The sequence below is a fragment of the Phyllopteryx taeniolatus genome, chromosome 7, assembly GCF_024500385.1.
Source record: "Phyllopteryx taeniolatus isolate TA_2022b chromosome 7, UOR_Ptae_1.2, whole genome shotgun sequence".
Taxonomy (NCBI): Eukaryota; Metazoa; Chordata; class Actinopteri; order Syngnathiformes; family Syngnathidae; genus Phyllopteryx; species Phyllopteryx taeniolatus.
The window spans coordinates 2,858,694-2,871,882 of record NC_084508.1 but is presented as its reverse complement, the minus strand read 5'-3'; the positions used below and the strand labels follow the sequence as shown (position 1 = coordinate 2,871,882).

The 13,189-nt window shown below is 46.3% G+C and overlaps 1 protein-coding gene across 3 annotated transcripts; it reads left to right on the top strand.

Annotated features, from left to right (window-relative positions):
• The first annotated feature begins 3,582 nt into the window (after window positions 1–3,582).
• Window positions 3,583–13,150, top strand: btbd8 (BTB domain containing 8). 3 transcript variants are annotated; one of them, XM_061778354.1, is made up of 8 exons: window positions 3,584–3,733; window positions 3,897–4,083; window positions 4,581–4,618; window positions 6,374–6,826; window positions 7,784–7,862; window positions 7,936–8,051; window positions 8,135–9,775; window positions 12,197–13,150. In XM_061778354.1, exons 4-8 carry the CDS (start codon window positions 6,448–6,450, stop codon window positions 12,676–12,678), a joined length of 2,697 nt encoding a protein of 898 aa, XP_061634338.1. In that variant the 5' UTR covers window positions 3,584–3,733; window positions 3,897–4,083; window positions 4,581–4,618; window positions 6,374–6,447; the 3' UTR covers window positions 12,679–13,150. The 3 variants fall into 3 exon arrangements, with proteins under 3 accessions (XP_061634339.1, XP_061634337.1, XP_061634338.1); XM_061778355.1 differs by having other exon boundaries at window positions 3,583–4,083; window positions 7,939–8,051; XM_061778353.1 differs by having other exon boundaries at window positions 3,583–4,083.
• Window positions 13,151–13,189: the final 39 nt, after the last annotated feature.

Below are 13,189 nucleotides of genomic sequence, written 5' to 3'. Positions count from 1 at the left end.
TTTTTTTTATTTATTTTTTTTTTTTTTTTAAGTCTACATATTCTTTGAGACATTGTGGTGTTGGATTGTGCAGGTGTTCCTAATGGAGTGGATGTCATTCCTTAATAAATGCACACGCACACTTTGTCCTCTTGCAAGTCACGCAATGACTTGCATGTGAAAAATTCAAACGGATCCGACGTCTCATTGTCTGCTTGGTTGACTTTCCAGGACGATTCTGCATGCGTGGAATCTTTATTCCTGACAGAGAAGACGTCAGTAAAACAACAAGAGACCGGTCTCATGCTGAGCAACCACGGAACGGACCAAGTAGTGGTTCCAAAGTGGCACCAGAGTAGTCCAACCGAGTCCATGTTTGCCCCTCAGGGTCCACAGACAAAGTGCTGTCCTCAGTTTTGACCGTGCTCGCTTTAACGCGGGTAGACGTCCAGCCAGGGAACTCCTGAATTGGCCTCAGGCTGCAGTCACGAAGGACACTTCAGGAGTTCACTTGATGCAAGATAAGTGGCGCTAGGCGACATTATGAGGCCATATGTGACATTATATGATGCTCATCAGAATCATCTTTATTTTGCAAAGTATGTCCAATAAACACACAAGGAATTTGTCTCCGGTTGTTGAAGCCGCTCTAGTACGACAACAGACAGTCAATTGACAGAGAACACTTATGAGTCATAAAGACAGCGTACAAAAACAGTCACTGAGCAATAAAGGGTTGCTAGTTATCTGGTAATGCCGGTACATTATTATTTATTTTTTTGACAATGGTGCAAAAAAGATGCAGAGTCCTCTAGCACTTAGAGCAGTTCGAATGACTAATATAGCAATAGTCCGGTGCAATGACCATTGTGCAAAGGGTGCTGAGACTTCAAGGAATGTACGCAGTTTAAAGTGACTAGTAGTGCGATAATCTGTGACAATGTCAATTGTGCAAATGTTGCAAATACTCCTCAGTCAATGTGCAAGTGGTGCAGATGCTACTCTGGCATGGGTGGCCAGTATTGGTCGTCAACAGATATGCAAATAGTGCAGCGTGGCGAGACTACGACATTGAGTGCACGAGTAATCTATAAATGGGCCCCACAGAAATGTGACGACAAACTCAAGACAAAAAATTGCCAGCATGTTGCAATGGAATTGTAGGTTAGCTGTTTAAGAAGTTGATGGAATGTCTGCTAGTTCTAGTTTGCATTGATTGGTAGCGCCTACCTGAGGGCAGGAGCTGGAAGAGCTGGTGACCGGGATGTGGAGGGTCCGAGAGGATTTTGCACGCTCTTGTCTTAGTTCTGGCAGCGTACAAGTCCTCAAGGGTGGGTAGGGGGGTTTTCAGCAGTTTTGATTGTCCGTTCCAGTCGGACTTTGACCTTTTTTGTAGCAGCAGAAAACCAGACTGTGATGGAAGAACACAGGACTGATTCGATGACCGCTGTGTAGAACTGCCTCAGCAGCTCTCTTGGCAGGCCGTGCTTCCTCAGAAGCCGCAGGAAGTACATCCTCTGCTGGGCCTTTTTGAGGATGGAGTTGATGTTGATCGCCCACTCCAGGTCCTGAGAGACTGTAATACCCAGGAACTTGAAGGTCTCGACGGTTGACACAAGGCAGCTGGGCAGCGTGAGGGATGCCTCCTGAAGTCCACGATCATCTCTACAGTCTTGAGCGTGTTCAGCTCCAGGTTGTGTCGGCCGCACCGCAGCTCCAGCCGCTCCGCTTCCTCTCGATATGCAGACTCGTCACAGTCTTTGATGAGGCCGATGACAGTGGTGTCATCTGCAAACTTCAGGCGTTTGACAGCCGGTTGCGTTGAAGTGCAGTCGTTCGTGTCGCGAGAGAAGAGCAGCGGAGAGAGGACACAACCTTGGGGTGCCCCAGTGCTGATGCTGCGTGTGGATATGTGACACTGTGTGACAAAATGAGACCTGCGACAATGTGTGACGCTACGTGATATGTGATGCGATGTGGCGATATGTGTCACCGTTATGCGACGCTATGCAACAATACGCAGCAATGTGAGGCTATGCGACGTGTAATATGTGATGTATGCGGCGATATATGACAGTATGCGACAATATGTGAGGATATGTAAAACTATACTAAGAACGACAATATGCAACGATCCAAAATGTCAGGAAAATGTTTGATTCGGTTTTCAGTTAAAACGGAACAAGTGGTAAAGGGTGTTCAGTATTCAGTAGCTGATGGAATATTGTGTGGCGTTCCCATCTGCTTCGCTGTAATTGAGCTAAATATTGTTAGCTCGTTATCACCCAGCTCGTTATCGCATGGTGTTTTGTTTTGTTTTTTCCTCCACAGGAAGGATACATTAAGATCGAAGAGCACCTTGATTCAATTGGCACTCATGAAAGAAAAGCTCATCACCATCTCGCCAAAGCAGCACCGAGGCCAGATCCCTTTTTACCTCAGTGGACTGACGCGGTCACGCCACAATGTTGTGCGTGTCCATATTTATATTGAGAAATGTATTTGTTCCACCCATTCCTCCTCATTTCTTGACATTTCATCTTATTTGTCCAAAATAGTCCTGTATTGCCCAGTAGACTCCGACGTGTGGCCGCTCCACAATGTTGCGTACATTAATATTTATATTCTGCCCGGTCTACCTCGTTTCTTGACATTTTCATGTAATGCGTCGATGTTTACATTCAGTGGATCTACAACTTGCCTCCTGTCTTTCAAGTTTTGCTTCATATCTCTGAAACGGTCCCTTTTTTTTCCCCCAAGCAGACTCTGACATGTGGTCGCTCCACAATGTTGTGTACATCAATATTATGTTCTGAAATGCTAATTAGTTCCACCTAGTTTGCCTCCATTGCCATTTCACTTCAGCCCTTTTCCCCCAGTAGACCCTGACATTTGGTTGCTCCACAATGTTTCATTTCTCGTCCTTTACTACATCAGTAGAATATGACGAGGCCTCGCCACAATGTTGTGTGTGCCCGTATTAATGTTCTGGAAAGCTAAGAGACTTATTTGTTCCACTCAGTAACCCCCGTTTCTTGACATTTCATTTGTCTAAAATAGTCCTTATTTCCCGGTAGACTCAGATGTGAGGCCGCTCCACAATGTTGTGTGTCCATGTTATAATCCGTGGGGCTTTCCTTACCCCTTATTACTTCCACCCAATCGACCTAATTTCTTTAGGTTTTGCTTAATTTCTCTGAAATAATCCCTTTTTTCTAAGTCGACTCTGACGTGGTCGCTCCACAATGTTGTGTACATCCATGGTTATCCATTGCTAACATTGTTTAATATTACAATGACCCCCAGGGTTTATCGTTTGCGTCCCCACTACACCGCATTTTTAAGTGATCCTTTCTTTGTATACAGGTGAGTCTGAATTTAGAGTTCGGCACTTTCAGTGTAGTACCATGTTGTGCCACAACATGCTGGGCAGCACTGACATGCAGCGTAATAGAAGAAGAGGCAGAGAAGGTCCACAACTAAACTGCAGTAATTGTTTTTCCCACAGAGCAGACGGAATATATGCCTGTGAGTATTGTTGTGTGTTGAAGAAACAGTTGTTTGAAGGTTTATGTTTACCGTAATATCTACGCTAATTTCAGCTACCTGACTTGTCATGTTATGTTTTTTTAAACATTTTTATGTTGTAAATGTTGGTTTGGGTTTTTTGGAGTTTTACAGTCAACTTCAACTGGGAGTGACAAATGGAAGCGTGACGTCCTTGGCGGAGGTAATGGCCCGCCAATCTTGGGAGGTGAGTAGACACTGCCCTGGTGGATTAAACCCGTGGCGGTCGCAGCTAATCTGATGCAACACACACACACGCACACACACTGACACACACTCAGTGACGCGTCTTCTGCGCCAGAGAGTGAGTCTGAGGAGGGTGGGGTTGTGTGTTGCTATGGCGATGAAAGGTCCTTCCAAGCAGCTGCTGATTGGCTGACACTGCACAGCACCATTTTTCGCTTCTCACCACTCCGCCCGCCCTCCCGCCATCCTCCCCCCCAGACAGGAGGTCCAATCACCAGACGCATTCCACGCTGCGATACTGCGCCGCCTCTGGAGCTTCTTCTCGTGGCTTCCGGAGACAAATCGGAGCAGGTGAGAAGCTTGTGGTGTGGTGATGATATTCTGTAGCTTAGCTTGGACCTTTTATGTTTATTATTATTTGCTGCATGATGGGGAGGGGAAATGTGTGTGTGTGGGGTGGGGGGGGGGTGACTAACAACTAAAATGGTGCACATGAACCACATGCTGGTCGGTCTGTGGATCCTAAGGCTGTGCTGAAGTAGCCGCTTGAATAATTCATCATGGATGTTAAAGGCGTGTGCAGACCACATGGAAAGCAAACTATGTCACCAGGATTATTAGGATCGTTATTAACCGTTAGTAGCGTTGTTATATCATATTATTATTTGCTAAATTAGCACGACTGCAGCTTGGTTGCAGCCTGACAATCAATTAATTGACTAAAGGTTTGTTTTCCCTCTGCTCAATGGTGTGTGTGTGTGTGTGTGTACGTGCGTGCGTGCATGTGTGCGTGCTAAAGTCCGGTAGCAACAAGCCAACTAATGATTTTCCTGCTCGTCTCTCTCCAGATGCGTTGGACCAGAAGCCCGTCGTCAGCAGCTCACTGGTAATTGTTGACGCTTCATTAAGTTGAGTTCAAGCATAGTGCATGTTGTGGTCGCTCCACAATGTTGTATGCCTCCATGTATATGTTCCAGGATGATTGTTGATTTATTAGTTCCACCCGGTTCACCTAATTTCTTCCAGTTTTGCTTCATTTCTCCAAAATAATCCGCCCGTCCCCCCCAATGGACTCTATAACTTGGTAGCGCCACAATGTTGTGTCCACACATATTTATGAATATGGGAATTTGTAATTCTGCCCAGTCTGTCTCATTTCTTGCTGTTACACTTTTCCAAAATAGCTGATTTTTTTTTTTTTTTTTTTCCTAGTAGACATTGATATGTGGTCACTCCACAATGTTGTGTGTCCGTGTTTATGTTTCAGTAAGATATAGGATTTATTAGCTCCACCCAGTTTGCCTTGTTTCTTGCTATTTCAATTTATTTATTGAAAATTGTCCCTTTTTCCCAGTAGACTTTCATGTGGTTGCTCCACAATGTTGTGTGCCTCCTTGTTTTGTTTCAGGATGCTACACGACTTGTTAGTTTCGCCCCCTTTTTGACTTGTTGCTTGCAGTTTTGCTCCACTTCTCCAAAATAGGTCCTTTTTTTCCAGTAAACATTGACATGTGGTCACTCCACAATGTTGTGTGCCTCCATGTTTATGTTACAAGAAGCTATGGCACTTGTTTATTCTGCTCAGGTTGTGTCGTTTGACAATTCATTTCTTCAAAATAGTGCTTTTTTCCACCCTAGTAGACTGACATGTTGTCGCTCCACAATTTTGTGCCTCGCTTCTTTCTCCACAACAGTCCATTTCTATGTTGTTTCATACTGCACTGTCCCTCTATATTCATTGTAATACAACACTCGCCAGTCATGTTTTCTGCTCGACTGACACATTTTGAGGCGGTCCTCGTGCTCAGAGTTTCCGATTTCCACGCCGTCTCGAATGCGGCAATGCCATGACATCATTGTTCTATTATTGCCTTTGGTCATCTGGCTGAAAAAAAAAAAAAAACTCGGTCCAGTGTCTGTTCAGTTAGCGGTGCCATCCAGAAAAGGCTGAATTTCAATCCAGTCTAATTAAAGCACAACAAGCTTTGAGCATAATAATAATAAATTCTACTTGGGTAGCATTAGCCTCAACGCTAATCCTTAGCGCACTGACACAATGGTCAACCCTTGACATTTGACAAGCAGACAATGATACGCCCTGTAAGTGCATGTAATCTCAGCCATTGAATGTGGAGCTTCACCTTGTGACAAATAGCAAAGCGAGCGAGAGCGCAACAGCGTGAAATGACCAGCAGATGTGCCACTAAGACCCTTCCATGCAGATGAGGCAGGACTGAGAGCGCCTCATAGTCTTTTATTGGTCGTTCGTTAGCTTCAGAAACACTCACCGGCCACTTCATTACTACAACAAAAGCACTCATAGGGCAAACTTTTTACACCAAGTCCCACCTCAAAAGCAGGGAAAAGCCTGCTTTGACAAGTAGTGTGAAAGGGGCTTTAGGGTTTCTTTGCTGTTTGTTTACATTTGTCCAACTACTGGCCTCGCATGCACATTACAGCGTTTAGTGCACTTTTTTTTAAGCTCTGTGGTTATATAAAATCGCCAATGATGTCAAACTTTTCAGGGGAAAAAGGTCCCAGTTTTCATGTGGTCCAGAGGCTTCAGACCGCTACGGGGATCTGCTGGACCCTTGACAGCGACAACTCTGACACAGTTCTGTGTTCTTTGTGTCTTGAGCAGCAGAAGGCGCTACTAAGATGCTCTTCGTCAGCTGAGTTCGAGAGTGTCCGAGTGCCCAGATTCCTCCTCCCGCCATGAAGTCTGATACGCTGGCAAACGCTCACAAATCAGGAGATGGACAAACCTCCAAGGTGAAGACCGCCAGCAAGCCCGGAGAGCGGAGCACGGCGGCAAAGCCAAAGACTACGTCAACCGGGACGCCCGTTTTGAACGGCACCACCGGAACCGTGGGGGCCAGGCGGGGTGTTGTCGGTCGAGCTCGCTCCCACGGGGTGAAAGAGACGGAGAAGAAGGCCAATACTGGGACCAGACCTAAGACCTCCCCTCCCAGCTGCACGTCCAGAGCGCCAAGGGACTCCGCGCAGCACGCCGCCTCGTCCACATCGGGCGGCGCCTCGCCAGAAAATGGCGCCGGTGCCGGAAGCCCTCGAAACGGCACTCTCTCCATTCCAGGTGCTTGTTTGTGTTATCCTTAGCTTCAAGTTTCAAGTTACTGTGTTGAAAATCAAGCAAGTCAAGTGGAGTCCCAAATTCATTTCAAGCAAGTCGAGTCGAGTCTTTCATAAGTTTAAGTCGAGTCCTAAATCCTAAAATTGGGGACTTGGTGTAAGTCTGACTCGAGTCCCCCACCTCTGCTGAATGACTGTCAGAGGTAAGTGGTGTTACTCCAGCATGTAGACAAGCAGAGATAAAGCACTCGGGCTGCTATCAGCGTGCCAGCAGCTGCTCAACTGCAGACGCCTAAGCCCTGCCCGCAGCCGCTACCAGGCTGGTGGGGGCGTGTTTGGTTGACTGAGCACTTTAAGCTTTTGTGGTTTTAGAAAGGCCGCTTAATGCCGATGTCATCACTGATAGCATTATTCAAGGCCTTCTGTACACAAGCATTCAAAACACACACATTGGAGCCGGCAAGGCTGAAGAGAATCTGTCTTGGGACACTGCTCAACTTACAGTTTGTTTGGATTCAACAACACATTTTCCCACAGCAAATACTGGAAATTACATTTTAATATTCTTAACACTCATAAGTGTGTACATAAAGCACTCTTACAAGTACATTTCTTGGTACATCAGAGATAGGACATAAAGCTGGCATTTGTCTCTGTCTGTTTTACACAAAATTCAGCAAGTGATATTGCCATTTCAATGTGCTAACCCTAAAGTCTAACTATGAACCCTTAACTTCAACTCCAACCGTAATTCCTAAATACTAACTCGAATGCTAACCACCAACCCTAGCTCTGACGACTAGCCGTAACACCGATCCCCTAACGACTAACTCCTAACCGTAGATCATGCAGCTGGGCTTTCAGCTGGCTTTTCTTTTGGTATCAGGGCGGAGCAGGTGAACAGCAACTGTCAAGGTTTTGTCCTCAACATGCGCTCTTGTGGTTAATGATCGTGTTTCAGGAGCAAAGCCCAAACAGCAGGCCAAGCCGCTGAACAAACCAGCACTGACCAAATCGGATTTCACAAAGCAGACCAACAGGTGAGTTTGCTTGATTAATTGTCAGAAATGACAGTGAGGAAAACCTTCCGGTTGTAATGGTTTTCTCCATCAGCAGGTCCAGGGTGAAAGAAGGCATCAAGTTAAAGTCTGGAGCAGTAGAGGGCGCTGTGGCAGGAACAACGAGAGCAAGAGGAGACACCAAAGTCAAAGCACTCCAAGACAACCACGGTCAGACTCGTTGTTCTCCAAACATTTCTCTCGAGTAAGTGTGAATGTCCTGTTCACAGCTGTCTTCTCTTTCTGTTGTTTAGTCGCCAAGCATGCAGCTCCTGGGAAAAAGCAGACTTCGCCCAGGAAAGAATTAGACGGCTTGAAATCATCCGTACCGACCAAACCGTACGGGGAAAGTGCAAAAAAGGTCTTAACCGGAACCTCGGCTAAATCCTCTTCTAAACCAACCAAAGTGTCAACACCGCCTCCTAAGCAACCCTCAAACAAGTCTGCACCAAAGCTTAAAAGTACCACTGAATCTGAGAGAGCGTCACCAAAATCAGGAGCAACCCTTAGAAGTGCTAAAGGGCTGGGAGCTAAGGAAAAAAAGAGTTTAGACTGTAAAGCTGAACAAGACAAGAGTGGAAGTGCAGGACTGGTTAGCTCTGAGGATTTGGCAGCACCACCGCCAAGCCAAGACCAAGATTCGCTCAGCTTCCATCTGGACTCCTGGACTTGCGGTGTCCAGGAGACTGAAAAACAGTCCACAAACGGAGCAGGTGAGCCTAGTCCTGCGTCGCAAGCAGTCCAATCCGTTACCGTGGTTAAAAAGTCCGAAGGCCTCACGGGCGTTCGATCTCCGAGTACCCCCGTAGACGCCCCCTGTAGTGTAGGGAGCACTGGCACTCCTTTGGAGGAGTCCTGGACCGGCATACAGCCGCAGGTCAGTCCCGCGTCCGAGACGGGTAGCACGCATTCCACCTCCTCGGACGACATCAAGCCCCGCTCAGAGGACTACGACGCGGGCGGCTCGCAGGACGATGACTGCTACAACGAACGAGGGGTGTCCAAGTGCGGCACCATGCGCTGCCGCGATTTCCTGGGGCGCAGCAGCAGCGACACGAGCACACCCGAGGAGCTCAAGATGTACGAGGGCGGCGCGGGGCTGAGAGTGGAGGTCCGGTTGCGCGGGCGGGAAGCGGAGACCACCAGCGAGGAGGAGGGAGCAAGGCAACGTCCCCGGTCGTGGTTGAAAAGGGAGGAGCGTCCCGGGGCCGCCGCGACAGCAAACAGCGTTCCCGAGCAACAGATGTCCGAGGAGGACAATGACGACGAAGAAGAGACTGAGGAGGAGCGGTCCGAAGTGGAGGTGGTCCCCAGTCAGGGTCTGACCGAGCCCTTGCCGCCGTTTCAAGGGATTGTCAACCTGGCGTTCGACGATGACGTCGCCGCGGACCAGGAAGACGAGCAGCCAGACTTTCAGTCCGCTTCCAACTTCCGCCGTTCCGTTTTGCTCTCCGTCGACGAGTGCGAGGAGCTGGGCTCGGAGGAAGGCGCTCAGAGCCCTCAAGACCCCGACGACGCGGCCACTCCATGTGATGTTTTTGAGTCGGACTCCGTCACTCCGCAATCCCAGTGCGCCCCTCCCCGCTCGCCCGGTCCGTGCGAACATTCAGGTACCGAGCACCATCAGCGAGGGGAGATACGGCAAGAAAAGCCCACCGAGTTCCTGACGGAGATTCAGAAACCGTCTCAGGAAAGCCAAGGGGAAGGGGCCAGGACCGGCTCCCCCGCATCGAGCACCGATGCCGCCAGAGACCCCCCGCCCCAGGAGCGGCCATGTCACCTGGACCTGCGGCAACCGTACGCCAACGGAACCAAGAAGGCCGACTTACACCTAGACTTAAATGAGCCACACTTGACGGGGGACCCTCCCGTACATGCTGCACAGTCACCAGCAGGTAACGTATGATCTATGGACTCTTCCTTGATCCAACCCCCACAAAAATCTATTCTCTGCGCCTGACTCTTAGACCTGACCTATACTGTACCTACCATCCCTTGTGTAGAGAAAAGGATAACTGACCCTTAAGACATTCAGGTTCAAATTCAAATCAACTCATATCTTCATGGCTAAACATCTGCTTTCATCTCAATGCATTTGAATTTGAAACATTTGAAAAAAAAGCACTTTTACACAAAAACGCTTAATTTTTGTGATTTATTTCATGCAATGCTACACTTTTTCACCTCTGAGTTTGTTGCGTACAGCATTTTTAAAACTCATTCACTGTCAGCCTTCCCAGTTATTTGACATCTAAAGCCGTCAATGGCAGTGAATGTGGCTACCATAAATGACTCTACGGCCATTTTGGTGGCCAATCACAAAAGAAAGCTAGAAAGGAACAGTAGTCTTGTTTACAACCATTTAGTTTATGGACAGATGGTCCGTCAGAGGCTGTTCTTCTGACTGCATTGTTGTTTTCAGATCACGAACAGACCAAGGACCAACCACAAGGCTTATTATGAAATTACAGAATATGACCAGGCTTTACACATTTTTAACAAATTTGATAATTTGATTCAACAAAGTTTGGTTAGTTGAAGATGTATTTGATCTCTCCACCAAAAAATGTATTGGTAAAATATTTGTAAGAACATCTACCCTTTAAAAAAAAAAAAAAAAAAAAAAAGCAGCAACTATAGCCTGGAAGTCACACCTAAATAGAAAATTCTATGTCATTCAATGAAAAGTGCAAAACGTATTAACTTGAATGATGCCTCTAGATGACTGGTAATGGTGCTTATCTAAACAAGTATTTTGATGTCATTTTTTTCCTCACGCTGGTATCTAGTTAACTACAGTATAGCTAACAAAATACAACTGCGATGTTTGTTAAAATGCTATTCGTGATAACAGTTAAATATATATATATATATTTTATAAACAATCTGGTTTTTATTTTAAATTGTGTCAAAGCTAACACAAAAAGTCAATTGGACTAAAAAATAATAATAATAATATCATCTCCTGGTTGTTCTTTATTTTCCACACTGTTATTTTTTGTTTTCTTTTTGATGATGTTTATTATTTTGGCACTGCACACATGCATGCTGCTCCTTTTCCCTTACATCCATTTTGTTTTTGTTCATCATTATTTGTATTCTGTTGTGCCCTGTTGACTTGTGTCGCGACCCTTAAGACGAGAAACAATGTTGTTGGCTTTTGCCGGCGCGGCGTTCTCACTGTATCGTACGTTTTTGTCCTTCCTTTCAGTCCAAACCCCGACCCCCCAAAAACCGCAACGTAGTTTGCCATAGAGAAGAATATCTACGCAAACTGGTTTTATTTTACATTTTGTGACACACACACGATTTCCGTGCAATGCATGGCTTATTACTTTGTTTGAGCATGTAGATAAAAAAATATATATATTCAAAAGTCATTTAAAAGTCCTGTTTTTGTTGTAAATGCAGCCTTCAAAGCAGGGGTGTCCAAAGTCCGGCCCGGGGGCCATTTTGCAGCCTCCGAGGCTGTTTTTTAACAGCCCGTGGCTTAATCCAAAAATGAAAATTCACAATGTGACGAGAAAAAGTTGAATGTCACAAGATATCGCACTTGTATTACGTAACGGAAAGGTACCAGAAAAATGTCTTGTTGACACAGCACGTGGCTCGATGTTTTTTGGGGAAATTGGAAGACCTTGTGTGCTGCATTCTGTGCGTCTGCTCTGTACAAGTTCTACTCTTTTTTTTTTTTTTTTTTTTTGCAAGAAATAAAGTAGAAAGACGACCCTTGGTGTTTTTCAGTGTTGATTACTGTAATCAACAAGGCTGCGCGACAAGGCCTAAAAAAAAAATCTTCTCCTGTTCCGTGCTTGTCCGAGCCGTGCACAAACGCTTGGCTCGCATCCGTCTCGTAAACGACTCACAGGGGATTTCATAAAGAAAAATGCACCGGAAGAGCACGTGCACGTGGCAAAGACTCTTGCTAACTTCTTCCGCTAACGACCCAGGCTAAACTGAGGTCGTCTCTCAGTCGAGAAGCACCAATTCAACACATTACCGCACTACTTTGTATATCGACAGGGCTTTGGCGGCATCTTGTGGCACCTTAGGGAGTGGACTAATTGCCCAGCCCTAATACCACAATTTGGTGTTGTTTTTCTTTAAATGTATTTATTCGGTTGGCATATCAGACAATGGAAAAGTTTTGGACACCCCTGCATTAAAGCCACCGCTTCCTACTCGACTTCAAATTCAATACTGCAATATTCATTCCTCTTTTTTGTGTCACTGGAATGTTGAAATGCTCAAAAACAAGACGGCACGTAGAGCTGTGATGCAGTTTGTCATTTTGCAATATTGTCAATTGTTTTTAGGCGACATTGCTTGTGACAGATTGGATCTAGGCGGCGGCAAACGCGAGCGGACGCCGTCCAACAAAGCCCTGTCCCCCATTTACGAGACGGACGCGGGCGACGCGTTAGCGCGCCGCACAGGCAAGGACAGAACAGGACAAGGAAACACTGAGGACAAACGAAGCGAGTTTGCCGAGCGGGACTGGAGCCTGCTGAGGCAGCTCCTCTCGGACCAGGAGTCCAATCTGGGCGTGATCAACCCGGTGCCCGAGGAGCTCAACCTGGCGCAGTACCTCATCAAGCAGACGCTGTCCCTGTCCAGGGACTGTCTGGACGCCGGGGCCTTCCTGTCCCCGGAGAGGGAGACCTTCAAGCGCTGGGCGGAACTCATCTCGCCGATGGAGGACTCGTCCACCAGCATCACGGTGACCAGCTTCTCTCCGGAAGACGCCGCCTCGCCGCAAGGGGAGTGGACCATCGTGGAGCTGGAAACACACCACTGACCTGCCACACGTCAAAACCATATTACTTAGTGGTCCTAATTTATTCTAATTCATGAATTATTTATTTTTTAACCCTCAGTGGTTTATTATGCGTGTTGGTATTTATTTATTTTTTATGTTGCTTCCATACCAAAAAAAAATGGGGGAAAATAAATCTCTCATGCCAGTCTTTCTAATGCAGGTAGTAGTCCCCGGCCGCCGGGCCATGGAACATTTGGTATGGGGCTGAACAAAAGATATTTTATTGATCATCGGAGGCAGGTTTATCCACCTGTACGCAAACAACATTGCATTTTGTGGAATATTAACAAAATAAAGATGTTTATGTCGTGCTGAAATTATTTGGTCAAGGCACATGCAGGTAATTAAAATAAATAAACACCAATAAAAAAAAAAGTGAAATCGAAACTGTTTTACATGTATGACACTTCATGGAAAAGTGCATTTATTTTACAAATATAAAGATGTTTGTCTCCGTAGAGTTGAAAATGCAATTCATTACAAAATAAAA